The sequence below is a fragment of the Linderina pennispora genome (genome assembly GCF_002104995.1).
Source record: "Linderina pennispora strain ATCC 12442 chromosome Unknown DL89scaffold_9, whole genome shotgun sequence".
Taxonomy (NCBI): Eukaryota; Fungi; Kickxellomycota; class Kickxellomycetes; order Kickxellales; family Kickxellaceae; genus Linderina; species Linderina pennispora.
This window is the reverse complement of record NW_024468257.1, coordinates 324,584-342,817: the sequence shown is the minus strand read 5'-3', so window position 1 is coordinate 342,817 and position 18,234 is coordinate 324,584. Positions and strand designations below refer to the sequence as shown.

The 18,234-nt window shown below is 53.6% G+C and overlaps 7 protein-coding genes across 7 annotated transcripts; 3 read left to right on the top strand and 4 right to left on the bottom strand.

Annotated features, from left to right (window-relative positions):
* Positions 1-691: 691 nt before the first annotated feature.
* DL89DRAFT_268403 (uncharacterized protein) lies at positions 692-3,039 on the top strand (the record flags this gene model as incomplete). Its single annotated transcript, XM_040887911.1, has 3 exons — positions 692-820; positions 911-993; positions 1,163-3,039. Coding segments are annotated over exons 1-3 (1,912 nt in total), but the record flags the coding sequence as incomplete, so codon positions are not given.
* A 2,318-nt stretch (positions 3,040-5,357) lies between these two features.
* DL89DRAFT_268402 (uncharacterized protein) lies at positions 5,358-5,628 on the bottom strand. The gene has a single exon (XM_040887910.1). The coding sequence runs from the start codon at positions 5,547-5,549 to the stop codon at positions 5,382-5,384; it is 168 nt and encodes a 55-aa protein (XP_040742388.1). The 5' UTR covers positions 5,550-5,628; the 3' UTR covers positions 5,358-5,381.
* Positions 5,629-6,084: 456 nt separating this feature from the next.
* DL89DRAFT_247568 (ras-domain-containing protein) lies at positions 6,085-7,211 on the bottom strand. Its single transcript, XM_040885130.1, has 3 exons — positions 7,134-7,211; positions 6,884-7,014; positions 6,085-6,811 (listed from the first exon to the last, which is right to left on the bottom strand). The coding sequence occupies exons 1-3, from the start codon at positions 7,198-7,200 to the stop codon at positions 6,362-6,364; spliced, it is 648 nt and encodes a 215-aa protein (XP_040742387.1). The 5' UTR covers positions 7,201-7,211; the 3' UTR covers positions 6,085-6,361.
* Positions 7,212-8,950: 1,739 nt separating this feature from the next.
* DL89DRAFT_180780 (YEATS domain-containing 4) lies at positions 8,951-10,236 on the bottom strand. Its single transcript, XM_040883892.1, has one exon. It carries the CDS (start codon positions 9,923-9,925, stop codon positions 9,272-9,274), a length of 654 nt encoding a protein of 217 aa, XP_040742386.1. The 5' UTR covers positions 9,926-10,236; the 3' UTR covers positions 8,951-9,271.
* Positions 10,237-10,328: 92 nt separating this feature from the next.
* DL89DRAFT_268398 (uncharacterized protein) lies at positions 10,329-11,940 on the bottom strand. Its single transcript, XM_040887909.1, has one exon. The coding sequence runs from the start codon at positions 11,845-11,847 to the stop codon at positions 10,549-10,551; it is 1,299 nt and encodes a 432-aa protein (XP_040742385.1). The 5' UTR covers positions 11,848-11,940; the 3' UTR covers positions 10,329-10,548.
* Positions 11,941-12,118: 178 nt separating this feature from the next.
* Positions 12,119-15,289, top strand: DL89DRAFT_268397 (uncharacterized protein). The gene has a single exon (XM_040887908.1). The coding sequence runs from the start codon at positions 12,151-12,153 to the stop codon at positions 15,190-15,192; it is 3,042 nt and encodes a 1,013-aa protein (XP_040742384.1). The 5' UTR covers positions 12,119-12,150; the 3' UTR covers positions 15,193-15,289.
* On the top strand, positions 15,270-18,018 carry DL89DRAFT_268396 (V0/A0 complex, 116-kDa subunit of ATPase). Its single transcript, XM_040887907.1, has one exon. The coding sequence runs from the start codon at positions 15,333-15,335 to the stop codon at positions 17,961-17,963; it is 2,631 nt and encodes an 876-aa protein (XP_040742383.1). The 5' UTR covers positions 15,270-15,332; the 3' UTR covers positions 17,964-18,018.
* Positions 18,019-18,234: the final 216 nt, after the last annotated feature.

The following is an 18,234-nucleotide window of genomic DNA, read 5'->3' as shown; positions in this document are numbered from 1 at the left end:
TAAATATATTTCACCTAGTTTAGTGATTGTGAATGACCTCCATAAGTTATTACTATTTAAGATCATTTAAGCTATAAGAGCCATATTCTGATGGACCAGTAGAGTACTATAAATAATGGTAAATAATGCTAGGCTGAAGTGCAGCAGAGATATTTGGCACTATAAGTTTAAAATGTAGAGAAAGAGGATGTCAAAAAGGTATAAAGTATGGAGTATAAAGTATAGGGTGAGTATGCTTAGAGTGTCAGTCTGTTGGGCTGACCATCATCTCATAGGTCAAATATGAACTGGAAAAGCCAACAGGATCTCCTTGTCTGCTATATAGACTAGGTAGCTACTGCTGACATTTGGAATTATTTCTTCATCCTCATTGCTACTAATGCAGCGAATTCCTTAATCTAATTACATACATCACATATGATTAAGGATTTAGAAGGAGTTCTGTAGGTCTTGTTAGTGTCAATATACACAAGCATTTGCTCTCTCTTTTCATTACAGCCTTAGCTTTTCGGCTACACTAGTAATTTCACACCTCCTTGACATGGATTTATCGCAGTTGGAAAGCCTTTTGGGCAAGTTTCTAATTGCCTAAGCAGAACGAGACGAGAAATTGAGGACAGAGCAAGCTGAGCGTGATGAGAGACGAGGCGCAGAACAGGCAGAGCGTGACGAGAGACGAGATGCAGAACAGGCAAAGCGCGATGAAAAGTTAATGAACCTCCTTGTGGCTCTCAATAACAAGGGGCCAGCCAACAGTACCAACGTAAGAAGGGGACGGGACTCTGGTCATAGCTCGCAGATAGGTCCAAAAATGGCTAAGGTATGATATCACAGCATCTGGTTTCTCGTTGTTTTGTGCAAGCCCTTGTCATTCACTGTGCTAATTTACACCTTTATTTCCTCGAACTAGAACACATCTGGTCAGCAAGGTGGTCAGCTATATAAGGGCCACAAAAGAGGATCACGAAACACAAGTAGTGTCACTGATAGGCGTAAGTATGCAATATAATAATCCAGCATCTGCTTGCTTGATATTCAGCTGCAGGAGTATCCTCTTACTACCCAGAGCAATAGGCCTTACAAGATGCACATAACTCAATCAATACTATCTCATATAGGCTCAACCTACGCGAGGGGCGAAATATCCTCGCACAAGCCGGGCCATGTATCAGTATCGGGGCGCAAAATGCAAGGAGTGGCTTGCCATAACTACTGGCAGTAGTATACTGGTGGACTTAAAGACCAGCCTTGCTCATAGTCACCCCCTGCCTGACGGCGCCGATCTTGTCACCAATATTATTTCCAAATTCGAGAGGCGGTACCGCAGCCACACTCCAAGAGCTGGAATCCCTAATGTGCTCGAGGGTAAGGGGCTGCACAAAGAAGATTCGGTCGAAGCCGGGTTCGCACTCCTCCTCCAGAGCATTGTCGAGGAGCTCGACAAATCGGTCCCCGGTGCGCGTACTTTGGGTTACCTGGTGACATCGAACAAGGAAATCGATGGGAAAGGTAAGCCGGACATTAGCATAGTTCCGACGGGATGGTGCGAAAATGAGCATGTCAGGTGGCATGACATGGCTTCATTCGTCGAGCTTAAGGGAGCGCGTATACCAGCTACGGATACGAAAAGCCATGGCCAACTCTCAACTTACCTTCTCCGCATGTGGGAGAGCTACTGGCGAATCCATTGCGTCGGAATGATGGTGATTGAGGGCAAGCTCTGGGCCTTCTCCAACACACGCGGTGGCATCTGCAAAGCAGAGGTTGGTAAGCTGCCGTTCATAAAGTACAGCGACGATACGGCTAAACGTTCCAAAGGCATCGGGCACTGTGTGCTCTCCATGGACCAAGCGGGCGAAATCTCCCGGCCCTCCAACGTGGATGCCTGCAAAGATACTGTACGATTCCTCTTTACCATATTTACTCTGCCTATTAGCCACTTTGGATGGCTTTTCCCCTGTGAGAGGAGCTGTGTTTCCCCCTTCACATTCGTGAAGCCGATCGTTGTTGCTCCTGTGGAACCTCTGTGGATGATTCAGCCTAGCGCTATTTCTGATCTCTTCGGCGCTGCAGCTACATCGAGCAGCCTTGAGTCTATAACCATCACGCCTCTCATTGGCAGGTCAGAGCTATTGGGGTGCTGCCAACGGCCAGTCGGCACAATCTCGTGGGGCTGTAAAGCCATTTCGAATGCTACTGGTAGCGAGACCCCCTGCTTCCTCAAAGTGCTATGGGGCAAGAGTCGTCTTCTACGCGAGTCGTATATCTATGAGCAGCTGGCTCTAGCTGGCGTTCCGCACATGCCAAAGGTACACTGGCACGGGCAATTTGCCCACATAGGTGGTGTCAACGCGAATATCGGATCGATGTGCGGTGAAGCCTATCTCATGGAGGACTGTGGAGATACGATCGACGAGTTCGTCGCTAATATTAAGGCGCACTCTGCCGATGAGTGGCGCTTGGTCAACGTCGCTACTGGATATCTCCACACCCTATTTGCTGCATCGGCTGGCGAGCCCTCAACGATCCACCGCGATATCTCATCAGGCAACTTTCTGGTATGCAACAGAAAGCAGTGTGCTGATGATGAGCCATTTGTTATTGACTGGGAGTTTGCACTCCTTCTATGTGATGGCCGCCGTGTAAATGATGTTGGCGTAGTTGCGATCACTGGGACGAGGGTTTACATGGGATGGTGCATTCTCAGTGGCACGGAATGGAGGTCGCTGGTCGACGATATCGAGTCTATGTTTCTCACACTCTTCCACGTGATCTATAAGGTATTCCCTAACACCAGCAGGAGCAAATCGGAAATGGATGCCATCTGGGGCAACAGCGTTGATGACAAGGAGCTGCTGCACAAACGCGAGGACTGGTTCCAAACCGAGAAGAGTTGCATGGCATATATCTCCGAGAGGTGTCACACAAGTTGGCGCAAATTGCTTAGGCTTGTTATGTTTGTTGAATGTGAGGGGATTTTAAAAGTTATATTTAATACTGAAGAAAAGAGAGAAAAAGGAATAGACAAGTTGCGCAGGGGAGTTTTCAATACGACCGTCTGTGCAACTTATCAGAGGCTAGATTCTACCTCTATATTGTAGGCTGTAGCGGGGCTCTTGTTGGCGCCTGGCTTGCTGTCACCTGATTCGGCTGACATGTCGACGTCAGGGACAGCTGCAGCGGGCGCACAACAGGCTCTTTTATCGTTTGCTATTCAGCGAGCACAAGCCAGGTACTACCCTCAATATTAAGGATAGAGATCCGCGCCTGGAGTCAACCGCAATCCACGACTGGGTTACTAGTCTGGCCTAAATCCTTGGTGATCTGGTCGGGAGTTCAAAGCACTTCCACAGCTTTAAAAGCTACGCGGCATTGCCTGAATATGAGGGTCGGTGTATCCGGAAGTTTGCTCAGGAAAACGCCGGAGGCAACGACAGTGGCGATAGCGACAACAGCGACGACGGCGACAGCAACGATTCAGACGATGACAACGACACGAATGAGCCAGATCCGAAATGCCAGAAGGTTTAGCCCTATATATTTGCAACAGTGGTTTTGTGTAAAAGAGGAATCTATTATTGTTGCGCACCTAGCAACAATACCACCGGTGGTATTGTCACCATGGACACCCACAGTGATGCCAACATAGGGGCTGATAAGGAGCCCATGTTCCCACCCTTCTCAGGAATGCGCCATTTTGCTACAGACCTGAAAGGGGTGCAGCTCCAGCATCTGGTACCTTTTCTATTATCTTTTTGGTTTCGAATATCTGCTCTTTCCTTGTAAACATTTTCGCATGCTATTGCCTTCACAACACCACACATAGCCACACAAACAAATGATACAGGTATTTAACGCAAAATCTACTACTGTGCGACCGAATTCCTAAATATATTATTATGTTTGGTGTCTTGAATCTAGATATCCTTTCATGCCAGTTTGGATGAAGTGACCCTGGACTATTTGCTGATAGCATTTTGAATTCTGACCATCTTCTATTCTTCATTTTGCCTAGAGATAATGTTTGTTACCACTCAGGATTACCCAAGTTGCGAGACCCGTACCCCCGGAGAACCAGTGGAGTGCCGTAAATAACGGCAAAGAACCCTATGCTGAAGCGCAGCAGAGATATTTGGCACTGTAAGTGTAAGATGTAGAGATAGAGGACGTTGAAAAAGTATGAAGTATGAGGCGAGTGTGTTTGGAGTACCAGTCTGTCAGGCCGACCATCATCTCCTGGGCCAAATATGTACCAGAAAAGAAATACCAGCAGAGGGTCATGCTGCTTGCGCGGCAGATTGAGCAGCTACTGTTGACTTTTGAAATGAGTTGTCTTCGCCATGGTAATGCCACCATGACCGCCTAGCTAAGTAGAAGAATGAAGCACAGACTGAGATCGTATTACCTTGATTACGATCACTTGCCGTAATCCATCACCGATAGGAGCAAATGACGTCTGGTCTCCGAGTCTGCTCGATATCTTGCGCTGCGTGAAGGGCTGGTCTCCGTATGTCTTACAGTAAGTATCTCCTTTCTGTTCTCTTTAGCTTATTGCCTTTATACCTAGCCATACTTTTCCTTTGTACAAGAGTGCAGGCTGTTGACATTCGGGCAACCCCATGCCCTTCGCTACCATATGCAGATCCAAATCCCCACCTGTATAAACATTGTGGGCCGGAATGGCCCATTCTCCCTTCTTCTCCTCAGCAATTTCCAGCTATACTCATTCCATAAAGCTCATAACTACTGGACTCTCTGAAGGTTAACAATGTGGATTTGGAACCACAGGTATATATCGTAGTGGTTTGGTAATCGCTCGCTCTATATTTATAGTCATGCTGGATTAGTTTCAATATAGAATTACATTTACATTTTCACTAGTACAGCACTTGGCGTAGTTGGAAAAATGCTGACCATTCTAGAAGAGCGTTTGATAGGGATACTATCCGACCAGTAAGATATACAATTAGCTGCAATGATGGTAACTGTGCCGCTATTCGTACCTCCTTTCGGGCTGGACTATTACGTCTCAAATGTTTCACCAAGAGTCCTAAAAGAGGAAAAGCATCACATATTTTCCAAAGACTATGTACGGATATATATCGTCGATAAAAATAATGAAAACTAAAGTAAACTGAGATATTATACGCGAAATTTTAGAAATAAGAAGTGAGAAAATACTAGGCGGCTAAACCGATAAAGAAAATAAAAAGAAAAGTTCTTTCAAACAGAAGCTCAGTGCCACATAACTGGTGTGTCACCAAGTCAGGATTCTCCTAACCTAGTGACTTGCCGATTTATGACTAACCGTGTAGTCCATCGACTAGTGTCCAACAAAGCATACTAGGAAGAGGCAGGCCATTTTTCCTGTATGGAGGAAACTAAGAGCAAAACACGTGGTAGACCAATGTGACCAAGATGTTGATGAGGTCCCTGGAAGTGCCAACAACGGCGTTCTTGTGGTGATCAAGATTGTGTGGTGGGTGTTGGATAGACTGCTTGAGAGTGGATGAATGCATATCACTTTTATGCGCATCTAACCGTACCATGGTTTAGTCGGTTCGTGCAAAGTGGCTTTCATGCCACACATGCCATTTGCTAGGCAAGGGACTGAATCGCTAGTGCGAGGATACTAATAGACCCCAATAGTCAACGCCATTCGCTAGGCCACCTTTTCACCCCTCCCTAATTTGCGCCTCCAAAAGAATGATATGCATGGGTTCTTTCCGACACTCCTTGGTTCATGTTGTTCGAGAACCTGTTGCTGCTAAGTAGACATTCCCCTGTATGTCGACCGCATATTTGCAAGTGGCCGAAGTAAGCCGATCGGCATATAAAAATGCGTTGCGGTAGCTAATCTTGGTACGATTTTTGGGTTTGGCGTACAAAGCAGGTGTTTTCTTCAACCACTAATGTGAACTATGCACGTACGAATGGACCAGATGTGCTGTATCTGGCACGTACAAATACTGCATCACTCGCCCACTCCTGAAGCAGGTGGTGCATGGGCCATGGTCGGTTTGTGCAACATGCAGCATGCAGGGTACAGGGGGTGTCGCTAGGTGGCAGAGGGGGTATTAGTAAACGGCTAGGATATATAGGTTTCTGAAAGATGGAGCAATTGTGGAAGCAAATGGAGCTTACAGAATTCGAGGATACAGCAAAAACAGAAGAGATAGTAAAGGGGGGCTATATGAGGGCAGTGAAAAGCAGCAGGACCGCGACAGGAGCTCCAGAGAGTAATAAAGGCGTCGGCATACGCCAAAACTACTTGGGCATGCCCAGACGCAACACATACCACTCCAATTCCTTGCCACATACGCTTTTTCTCACTCCTCGGACCACACTGGGGAGGGGGCGTTTAGCAGCAGGCGGCCTTGTTCGCATACCCGTTGCTTTGGGCATCGGCAATGTTGACCTTGTCCTGGCCACCGGCGGCAGCGGGCTGTGCACGGTTCTCCGCGGATGTATCGAGCAGGCGCTTTTTGATATCCCTCGCGAGACTGAAGAACGCTTCATCAACGTTGGTGTTTGACTTGGCGCTGGTCTCGAGGAACTTGATGCCGAGCTCGTCAGCCAGCTTCTGGCCCTTCTCCTTGGGCACCGCCCGGCGCTCCTCAATGTCGCACTTGTTGCCGATCAGGATCTTGTTCACGCCCTCGCTCGCGTGCTGCTCAATGTTGCGGTACCAGTTCTCGATGTTGTTGAACGACCGCTCGTCCGTGACGTCGTAGACGAGCAGAATTCCCATCGCTCCGCGGTAGTACGCCGTCGTGATCGTGCGGAAGCGCTCCTGGCCTGCAGTATCCCACTAGAGACATACAAGGAGTTAGCGGTGTGGGACCTGGGGACCTTTCAGCGGTATGTAAAATGGAGTACTTACAATTTGCAGCTTGATGCGCTTGCCGTCCAGCTCGATAGTGCGGATTTTAAAGTCGATTCCAATTGTTGTGATGAAAGACGGCGTAAACGAGTCGTCCGAGAAACGCAGCAGCACACAGCTCTTTCCGACACCTATTGGGGCGTTCTCTTTGGAAATTCAGCAGAGCGGCCGCGTGTTGTATGCCGAGTGCCCTTCTCTCCTTGCGCTCGGTATATGCAGATGAGGCATGGTGCTTCCATCCAGTACTTACCCGAGTCACCGATTAGCAGCAACTTCATCAGGTAGTCGTAACTCGCGTTCTTCTGAGCAGTCGCCATTTCGAATATAGATAGAAAAGGGTGGTGTAAATAAGCGTGCAAGAGTCAAGAAGAGCTATGCAAAAAAAGCAGCCATCTGGCGTGAGCCACAGGCGAATGTGTCGCTGCCCGCCAAGCAGCCGTTGTTTACGTGTGGTGATTTCGGGATTAGTGATCTACTGTTGCCACCATGTGCTGACTTCTGTCCCCGCACAGACTTGCTGTGCAACTACCCCACGTCGTGTGCTGCTGGAGTATGGATACGTGGGGGTAATGGCGGCCAGAGGATGCCACTATACGACGTAGCGCTGGCTAGCCACAGCATGCTGAGGCCGGCGAGCACTGGACTGCTTGCCTGCTCCCTCCTCACCATACTATATGGTCATGCGGCCACAGCATGATGTTCAAGCGCTCCATTGCCATGGAGGGATCTTCGCATTCAAGCTACATGCTACTCTCCCAATGATTTTGCGCTCCGACCAAGTCGACGAGGGACTCCCGACCAGCCTCATTATTCTGCTCATCGTGTGCGTATTTGTCGGATTCGCCGCAATCCTATGGTGCTTTTTCACGACATGCGTGGGCCGCGAGGCACTGCTACAGCTCAGACACTGGCTGCGCGAGCGGCGGCAAGGGCGGACAAGTAGCGGACAAGGGTGGACGCCCTTGCCGATGCACAACCAAGACGATGATCAGCGGTGAGCAAGAGGGCTTTTAAATTTTTCACGCTGACTTAGAAATGTTAGAACTACTTTGCTCGCGATGCGAGTTCGATTGCCAGTCAGCATGGTTTGACACGTCGATAAGGGCATCACGGCGAACCGGTCATTTGAACGTGTCGGATGATTGTTGCAATGGCGGCCATGGTCATCTCCCACCTTGGTGGCCTGCTCAGCGCATGCGTTTCAGTGCTGACTCGCTGCTACTGGCAGCAGAATCGCCTGTAGCTGTACCACGCCTCTTGCACGGCTTCTTCGTTGCCGCAGTGGCGCCAGAGAGATCAGTAGCAATGACTGCAGAACGGCAGAACCATTCAGGAATATGGCCCGAACCACAGAGTGACTGGAAAATGAGTCTGAAGTTTAGAACCGCTGCGAGATCGCGGTTCAAGAGCCAAGAAGAATAGGCCCGCCTGTATTGTGCCATGGCCCGCTTACATGACTCGCTTGTACAGCGGAGAAGGCCATGGCATTTTACAGTTGGGTTCTTCGATCTCTGATAGGGGCGCAGGCTGGGAACATGCCCGAATGTCTGCAGTGACTTTTTGCAGCAGAACAGGCACATCGACGATGTCCGGAATTCGTCGACCAGACATACTTTAAAGCGGTCGTGCTGCTCGTTTGACTCGGTGGGCTGCTGCTCCGACTGGGGAATCTGGTGAATGTAACATCAGTCAGCTGCAGTATTGGCGCCCATGACATCAGTGCCTGTAGCATCGGCATCCGCGGGGCATCAGCCGTAGACACCTTGTTTTGTAACAAAATACACATCGCCACGCCGTATGTTGTCACCATTTTGTGGATTTTTCTACTGCCATGCATCTTAAATGGCTTTGGCATTAGATCTGCAACCCGGCCACACACTTTCCACAGATTGTGCAATCCCGTTGACCAGGCTGGGTACAAGGACTGGTGGTGCTGGCTTGTATGGGGTTTGAGACTGCCAGCGTTGATACGGTCCCTCGGATCGGCCCTCATGAAGACCAAGTCCGCTGTGGCCCAACTACAACCGCCTATGTGTATTCATAGAACAATTTAGTTTATAAAATAAATACATAGTTATATCATGGTCGCTGGGCGAACTTCGTGGCACCATTCAATAAGTGTTCATAGTGTGGGCGCACGCCTTGGAAATGCTTGTACACAACCCCAGCAGGAAATGCAACTGTAAATGGGATGCAATTTTGCAGCTGCATAAATGTGCATGCTACTAAAGCACCACAGTGCTACCGCTGCCGCTAGTATATATCCCGCTTCCGCCAAATGTAGCCCAAGAATACAGGTCAAATCAAAAAGACAGCTGCGTATGCTATCTTCAATATCCTATGAAAACAAGTTCGTTTTAAATAAGAAAAAGGTGCGTGTCGGGCTTGCTAGCGGGCTTGCTCGAGCGCAGCGATTTCCTGGCGCAGTTTGGCGATTTCGACTTCGGCCGTTTTCGACCGGTCCTTGTAGTCGTTGTACTGGCTTGTGACCTGCGCAACAGCCGACTCCAGCCTCTTGCACTCTGCGGCTTCCGACCCGAGACTGAAGATCTGCTGCCCCGATGCCTTGAGCGGGATCTCCGGCCCGCTGGCGCCTTTGGTCAGCATCTCAAAGAACTCCTCTGTCGGCTCGCTGAAAATGAGCTCGTCGTAAAAAAAGTTATTGACCGGCTTCCCCTTCGGCCACGACTGCACCTGCGACTCCGGCGGGTACAGCTTCAGCATGTGGTATAGGGAAATAGGCTTTTCGCCCGATGCCGGCGGGAAGAATATCTTTGTGATGATTTCGAATTCGCCCCAGCCCGTCTCAGTCACCTCGTAGGGCGGGGATTTGAAGACACGGTTGTTATTCACGAACGTGTCGTGTAGTTTGAATTCGACTTTGTGGATAAAATACGAGATGTCTTGGTTGTTGGGTCCGCGCAGGAATACGGTCCATTTGTGCGTGTGGTCGGTCTTCTTCGTCAGCAGCTCGGTTGCTATGTTGCCATACATAATCGGCTTGCTGATGACAACACCCTTCATGCGCTTCCCGGCCTTCATTGCTGTCGAGTTGAAAATATGAACAAGGGTTTCAGAGATGCTGATTTCGGGGTTAGGGCGAGATCAGATCGTCTGGCAATGTCACCAATGGAAACCCGTTTCGAGTTATGGTTCCTTGCTTCAGATTGTGATCCGCCGACCCTTTTGCCGGGTGTCGGGCATGGCTTCCACATAGTTCGCATTCCAGCTCGGGGATACAGGACACAATGTGAGTGCTGAGGTTTAACCCACCAGAAACCGGGTCAATGCCTTTTTTAATAGCCGGAAAAGCGCTGACAACCTTGGAGTACAATGGCGTGCATGTATGCCAAACCTAGTGCCCCTCGCCGTTCACAGTTCACTGGGCGTTGCATCTTGCCAGGTACTTAAAGGCCATTAGCCGATAGGGGTAGCCAATGTCAGCGCACACCCGCACACCTCTCTTCACATATGGGCTTTCAAAAGTCAGCAGTGCTTGACGGCCCTTCATACGAAACCTACGGCCAAGTAATCGCCACCAACGGGCAGGCAGCACCACGCTCTCCGCACAGCAGCTCGGTCGACGACCCGCTCTGGTGCTAAGCTCCACAACAAAGCGCACAAAGGATAGGTTTTTTGTTGTCTAAAAATAACATCCACTTTTCTCAAAACGCATTGTCAATCAAGTAGTTGCTGGCCTTGTTTACATCGTAGTCGTACATCTCCAGCGCCTGGATGGCCTGGGGCTCGCTGAAACCCATGTTCATCAGAGTCCGCAATTGCTCGACGTGGCCGCCCTGGCCCGACGATGACGCGGCTGCCGGTTGCTCGGGCACATCCGGCGCAAAGTCATATTCGCTGAATGCCGGGAAGGGCTTTGGCGGCAGCGCCGGCGCCTGCGGGTCCTGCTGCGGCCGACGCGGGGGCATTGGCGGCTGGGCAGATATGCGACTAGCGCCACTGGCTTCGCCGGGCTGGATCGGCTGGGATGTAGTGCTTGGCTGCCACTCGACGGGCTTGGGTGGCAGGACGGGCCGGGCAGGCGTTACTGGCGACACTTCTGAGCGGCTGGGCAGGGAGCCGAATGAGGCCGAAAATGGCGTGTATGCGGAGTCGGGCGCGGGCATGTTCAGGCGCTGTGGGATTGGCTGCGGTGGCTGTGGCTGGATGCTGGCCAGGTTGACCAGCGGCGGCTGGGCTGCACCCATGGCCGGCATGGGCTGCGCTGACGACCCAGCGGCTGCGCCCTGCCCCGAAAACACAGTGGAGGCGGTGCTGGCAGCGCTGATTCCCACCGGCACGTACTGCTGAGGTATATTTGGCGACCCGAAGATAGGCTGCTGCACATAGTGCTGGTTCGCCGGCCCGTACTGCGTGGCCATCTGCCCGCTGCCTGTGCTCTGCGGAGAGGCAACCGCCGAATACGGCTGCGTGTTCTGCACCCGCTGTGAGAACACATTTGGCGAGCTCGCATTCTGCAGCTGCTGCTGTTGCGGTGCTGCCAGCTGAGGCTCTGCAGAATGCGGCCGTTCGGTCGGTTGCGACGCTGCAAATGCCGCTGCGGGTGGTTCTGCGGGCTGTTCTGTACCCACTAGCGTCACAGGCCGCTTCTGCGCGCTGCTCGAGCTTTCCCCGATCCGCGCGCCGCCCGTCTCACTGCTGGGCTTGGATAGCGGCGTGACGTCGCCAAGGTCGGCCTCTTTGCCCTTGTGGCGGCTCTTGCGCGACGCTATCAGGTCAACCATGTTCAACTGTTGCTGCGCCTGCTTCAGCTGCTGGTACTGGTCCTCCTGCTTTTGCTTGGCAATGTCTTTCATAATCTTCTTCTCCAGGGAGAAATCGTACTTTGGAATTTGGTTCGGCGGCTTAAAGTCCCCGATAGACTCGAAGGGAAAGGCCACCGGTGTGGGAAGCTCAAACGGGAGCTCAAACGTGAGCCTGACGCCCTGCACATACTCGCTCATTTGTGGAAGCGCAAGTCTGGAAGTGAAGTAAAAAAAAAGGATGCGAGGAAATGTAGGAAAAGAGGGTTGGGCAAGTAGAGAAATAGACAGGCGTTGTCTACGGGCTTGGCAGGGCAACACCCCAGGAGCCTGGTGACATCGCGCTTTAGCTGGTAGAGATCACGTGCTGTATCCCCTGTCGGATTAGCCACTGATATGTCAGCAGGCGCTGGAGGAGGAAATTGCATGCTGGCTCCAAAAATTTTCTTGTATCCCACACCTTGACTCCCAAGTTGTTCTTTCTGCGTTAATGCACACTCCATTATGACGAGCAATGACGGTAGCAACGGCTTGCTCGAGTTTCCGTCGGCGGTCTGGCCCCTGCACTGTCGCGGGGGCAACGGCAAGCTCGCTGGCCTGGTGCCGTTTGGCCAGGGCACTGCCGAGCGACTCCTACCGCTGATCGACGGCGACGGGCAAACGACATGGCAGCCGGCGTCAAAGTACCATAAGCCCGGCGAGGAATTCATTCTACAGAGCCACGATCCAGTTCTCTTGCGGCCGCGGACACGCATGCCAGGGTTGCTGAAGCGCCTGCAGCGGCAACCAACAGCAGCCAGCAGCTACAGCGAGGCAGTATCCTATCTGTCGGATATGCACAGGGAAATCGACATACCATCTGACCTGCTGAAGGAGTTGATATATGAGGACCATGGCGATTCGGAGTGGGAGCGGGCTGGGGTCACTGATGGGAATACGATGGCTGTATGCCGACCAGAGCTAGACAGAGATGCACCTATCTCAGACGATGCCGCACATAAGCTTGGATCAAAGTGGCGAGTACGGGAGCAGTTCCAGCAAAACGTCAAACAGGTGGATACTGCGGAGCCATGGGGCGAGGAGACACAGTATGCGTGGTCATCGAAGCACGAGTGGGCGCTGTATGCGGGCGGCGAGTGCGGGAACCAGCTCCTCGGCATGCCGCTGCCAGAAATCAACGACAGCGACCAAACCATATTCTCGACGGTTCGGCCTCGACAGAATGCTGGCTCGAAAGACGTGGATGTCGTGCCGGCCCTTGAGCTGACGACGCCTATCAAACAGATCGTGACGCGCAAAGAGCATCCCGGGTATGCCTGCGTGCGCACCATGAGCACGGTGGCTCTGCTGCGCGTCACCCAGAAGCCCAACCAGTTCACCGGCGTGCCGCTGCTGGAGGCAGATGTTGCTGGCAATCCGTACTCGTTCGGCACCGGCGATCAGTGGACCAGCCATATGTCATGGAGCCCCTGGGATATGTCGCAGGCTGCGCTGGCGTCCAGTACCGGGAGCATGCGGATGTGGAACTTCGAGCTCAACAGTGACACACTTATAGAGGAGGAGCTGGACCAGCCGTGCCAGTGGAACACCTGCGAGTACTGGAACTCGCCCCGCCATATTCTGCGCGCGAACCCCGACGAGCTGTACTTTCTGGACACGCGCACCGACCGCAAGCGCGTGTCGGTTCTGGACCTGCGTGAGTCACGGTTTGCCTTCGAAAACGAGCTGTTCACGGCTGCAGTGCCGTCAGCCATGCACCCGATGCATGCGGCTGCGGCATCCACACACGTGATCCGGATCTTTGACCAGCGCTACCTGAAGCAGCCAATCATGGCATGGAAACACAACTGCCTGGGCGACGACCCGCCAGTGTTTCTGGACACGGCGGTGCTGCCAAACTCCACATATAGCCGCGCCACAGTAGTGATGGCTGCGTCGCGCGAGTCGCTGGATGTGTCCAGCTACATATATGGCCAGGACAGTGCTGCTGGCCCGTTTATTTCTATCGAGCAGCACATGCTGAAGGATGCGGCCCCAGTGTCGAATTCCTTCCGCACTGCGGTGCAGGAAGTGCTGGCGACTGATCCGTTTGTGGATTCGGTGACGAGTGAAGGCGTTGTGAGAACCGACCAGCCGGTGACCATGCCAATGGCCGGCATGGTGCTGCACACGTTCCCCGACCACTGCCATGACCATGTGCTGTCTGGCGTATGCGTCACTGTGGATGAAAGCAGTGCGGTGGTCGGCCGCCGCGTGTCGTTTCTTGCTGACACCGACAGCCAAATCTCCCAGACCACCTACGACAAGACCATTGAGAAGTGCTGGCATGACGCCAAGCTGTGCGACGATGGGTCGATTATCGACGGTCTGGGATTCATGCTCGATACAAAGGAGACGCGGGACCGCAAGAGCGAGTGGTATATCAATCTGATGCGTTCCCACGGCATTCCGTTCCGGCGCTTCAACGTCATAGAAAAGTACAAGAACCTGGTGGGTGTCGATGTCCAGGCCAAAGGCAGAAAGCACATGCGATACGGCAAGCTATTTAAGACACGCCCACCTCCAGCTGTCGACCGCAAGGAAATATCGCTGTTTAATCTCGCCCGGATTGCTGCGTCTCCGGGTGCGACCAACTATGTCCCTGCAGACAAGCTGCCATCATGGACCGCTGACGGAGTGGCGCTTAGAGATGCTCTGCTGAGGATGGATCCGGCTGTGGTTGAGGATGTGTGGAAGCGCAACGGCATCAGTGGTCTGCGGGAGCTTGCCAGCAACTCTGAACGCAACAAGGCCGGCAGCAGCTCGATCAAGCTTCATCGCGACACATCCGAGGATCCCAGACACATTGCAGAGGCAGAGGGCAGCCTAAGGTCGATCTTCAATGTCCAGGACGCAGGTGCGCTGGCCGAGGCATTGGAGCACGCTGCAGAGGACGTTGCGCTGGCTGACGTGCGTATAAGCACTGACCCAGGCCAAGCAGTCTCCGGAGACACGCCGGACCCAGTCAGTCTGCTCGAAGCCAAGGTCGCCCAGCTGACAAAGCCCGCCCAGCTCCTGAGAAAGCTCTGGCGCTTTGACCCCATGACTGATGGCGACGGCAGCCAGACGCACCAGCCGCAGCCAGCGCTGTCGTACCACTCCAGCAGCCAAGCGGCGAAGCGCCAGAAGAGGTCCATGCGCACAACAGCTACCGACACCCAAGACACGCAGCCGCTGACTGGGTCCCAGCTACCGCTTACACCGGCGTCGCCATTGTTCTCTGCAACCCGGGCCAGCCAGTTGCAGGGAGTGCCAGCTATAGCTCGTGCGACTCCGGCTACCCAGGGGCCGCCAAAGGTGGTGTTCTCGCGGCATGTGGCGAATCTGGGCCTGCAGCCGGCTGGCAGGACGCAGGGGTCGGAGACGCAGCTGACAGTGCCCGACTTCTTCTCCCAGGTGCCAGCGCCGTCGCAGGCTACGACGCAGCCGGCGGTTGTTACTGCCCAGTCGCAGCGTGTTCCTGGCACAGTCAAAAAGAAAAAGAAAAAGCGCCGGTCTGGATTTTGAGTCACGTGAACAGGGATTCTGTTTTCAAAACATGCTTTGCGCAGAATTCAAATCTCAGTTCCTTCTTCTTCCACTAGGCTCATTCAATTACACCGTCTATTTGCATCTGCTTATCTAAGGAGTAACTATCTTTTTTTGCCATGCCTTCTGGTTCTCGAGGATGGGGCTCGCTTCGCGGCCGCCCCAAGACAACGTCGATTTTCCGCTCGGAAATCATGTCGCTGATTCAGCTCTACATCCCGTCGGATGTGTCGCGCTACACTGTGTCGCAGCTGGGCGAGCTCGGCCTTATCCAGTTCCGCGACCTGAATGCCGATGTCAGCGCCTTCCAGCGTTCGTTTGTGCAGTCTGTGCGCCGCTTCGACGAGGTCGAGCGCAAGCTGCGCTATCTGCGCACGCAGATTGAGAAGACTGATGTGGACGTCTACGAGTTTCTGGACGAGGACTTTGCCAACGCCGCACGCAGCCCGCGCGATATCGACGAGATGGAGGAGAAGATCAATGCGCACGAGGGGCGGGTGCTGGACCTCACCAAGGCGTACAAGAACCTGCAGCTCAAGCACCTGGAGCTGGTCGAGAACAAGTATGTGCTCGAGGAGGTCTCGTCGCTGTTTAGCGAGATGACTGGGCGCCAGCAGCCGGCGCAGGGCGGGTCGCTGGGCACTTCTGCTGGATCCCGCGATGGCGCGCCTTTGCTCGGCCGCCAGGAGACCATGAGCCGCCGCAGCATCGGCAGCCTGGACGCAGCGCGCTCGGCTGGCGGGTTCGATGTCGAGCACGGCTCGGTGGTGGGCCATGACATCAACGTGGGGTTTGTGACTGGTGTTATTCCACGTGACCGCATCGCAACCCTGGAGCGTGTGCTGTGGCGCTCGCTGCGCGGAAACATGTTCCTGAACTACGTGGATATCGAGGAGCCGATCCATGACCCGCGCCAGGAGGAGCCGGTGTACAAGAGCGCCTTCATTGTGTTTGCTCACGGCGAGTCGCTGCGTGACCGCGCGACCAAGATCGCCAACAGCCTGGGTGCGACGCTGTACCACGTGGACAGCAGCGCTGAGCGCCGCCAGGAGGACCTCATCGACACCATGTCGCGCATCGACGACCTGCAGCAGATTCTGGAGAACAACCACGTTGCCCGGATCACGGAGCTGACGGGCGTATCGGAGCAGATCAACACGTGGTTTACCGTGGTGCGCAAGGAGAAGGCCATCTACCACACGCTGAACCTGTTCAACCACGACAACAACCGCGACTGCCTGATTGCTGAGGGCTGGTGCGCGACCAACGACATCCCGGCCATCCAGTCGGCGCTGCACATTGCCACCGAGGACGCCGGCTCCAACGTGCCCACCATTCTGCACGAGCTGCGCACCACCAAGGAGCCGCCCACCTTTATCCGCACCAACAAGTTTACCGAGGGCTTCCAGAACATCATTGATGCGTACGGCGTGCCCAAGGCTGGCGAGGTCAACCCGGGTCTGTTTGCGACCATCACCTTCCCCTTCCTGTTTGCGCTGATGTTTGGCGATCTCGGCCACGGCTTCCTGATGACGCTATGCGCCGGTCTGCTGTGCGTCTACGAGCGCAAGCTGGCGTGGCTGGCCAAGAGCGAGTCGCTGGCCATGTTCTACACTGGCCGCTACATTGTGCTGATGATGGGCATCTTCTCGATGTTCACTGGCTTTGTCTACAACGACATCTTCTCGCGCGCCATGTGGACCTTTGCGTCGGGCTGGGCGTGGCCCACTGACAAGGGAGGCGAGGGCGTGAGCGTCGAGGCGACCAAGCTCGACCATGTCTATGCCATTGGCATTGACCCGGCGTGGCACCACGCGAGCAACTCGCTGCTGTTCACCAACTCGTACAAGATGAAGATGTCGATTGTGCTGGGCGTCATCCATATGACGCTCGGAATCTGCCTGCAGGTCCCTAACGCCCTGCACTTCAAGAAGCGCATCAACATCATCCATGTGTTTGTGCCGCAGATCATCTTCCTCTTCTCGATCTTCGGCTACCTGGTCATCATGATCATCATGAAGTGGTCGACCGACTGGTACGCGCGCGACGCTGCCGGCGAGCTGACGCACATCGGCCCGCCCAGCCTGCTCAACATGCTGATCTACATGTTCCTAAGCCCCGGCAACGTCAGCGAGAAGGAGCGCGTGTTCTCGGGCCAGGCTGCCCTGCAGGCGTTCCTGCTTCTGACTGCGCTGGTGTGCGTCCCCTGGATGCTGCTGGTGAAGCCCTTGATTCTGCGCCGCGAGCACCAGAAGATCATCGCCGAGGGCTACGGCCGCATTTCGAGCCATGTGCGCGTCAGCACCGACGGCGACGAGATGGCGGGCGCCGTGGTCATGGCCGAGCAGGAGGAGATGGAGGAGGACGACTTTGACTTTGGCGACATCATGATCAACTCGACTATCCACACAATCGAGTTCTGCCTGAACTCGATCTCCAACACGGCATCGTACCTGCGCCTGTGGGCGCTCAGTCTTGCCCACGCCCAGCTGTCCGAGGTCCTGTGGTCCATGGTCTTCATGCCCACGCTCAAGACGACGGGCGCCTACCAGCCTGTGCTCATCATGTTTGGCTTTGCCATGTGGTTCTGCCTGACCTTCTTCATCCTGATCTTTATGGAGGGCCTGTCGGCGTTCCTGCACGCCATGCGTCTGCACTGGGTCGAGTTCAACAACAAGTTCTACGATGGGTCGGGCATCAAGTTTATGCCGTTCTCTTTCAAGGCCATTCTGGACGAGGATGAAGAGTAGCTTTTTTTTCTTTGTTTGTTTGTTTTCCGCTGCAATATATGGCATCTCCTTCGTTGCCATTTGTATGCGCAAACATGGGTGCAGGTGTCTGCATTTGGTGCGGACTTGCTATCATAGCCACCGTCACCTGATCCGGCCTGCTGCAGACATGTCTGCATCTGGGTATTGCCGCATGTCAACAAGCATTTCCGTTCGGCAGCTGGCTAAAGAAGGACAGGAGCGGCGGATTAACCGCGGAACAGAGTTAAGGAGCGCTGCCCTTTCTTTTCTC

Coding starts and splice junctions, on each gene's coding strand:
- DL89DRAFT_268396 (XM_040887907.1), top strand. CDS start 15,333: ATGCCTTCTGGTTCTCGAGGATGGGGCTCGCTTCGCGGCCGCCCCAAG.
- DL89DRAFT_268398 (XM_040887909.1), bottom strand. CDS start 11,847: ATGAGCGAGTATGTGCAGGGCGTCAGGCTCACGTTTGAGCTCCCGTTT.
- DL89DRAFT_268402 (XM_040887910.1), bottom strand. CDS start 5,549: ATGGTACGGTTAGATGCGCATAAAAGTGATATGCATTCATCCACTCTC.
- DL89DRAFT_268397 (XM_040887908.1), top strand. CDS start 12,151: ATGACGAGCAATGACGGTAGCAACGGCTTGCTCGAGTTTCCGTCGGCG.
- DL89DRAFT_180780 (XM_040883892.1), bottom strand. CDS start 9,925: ATGAAGGCCGGGAAGCGCATGAAGGGTGTTGTCATCAGCAAGCCGATT.
- DL89DRAFT_247568 (XM_040885130.1), bottom strand. CDS start 7,200: ATGGCGACTGCTCAGAAGAACGCGAGTTACGACTACCTGATGAAGTTG. Junction 7,015..7,133: donor GCTGCTAATCGGTGACTCGG/GTAAGTACTGGA, acceptor ACGCCCCAATAG/GTGTCGGAAAGAGCTGTGTG. Junction 6,812..6,883: donor AGCGCATCAAGCTGCAAATT/GTAAGTACTCCA, acceptor GTATGTCTCTAG/TGGGATACTGCAGGCCAGGA.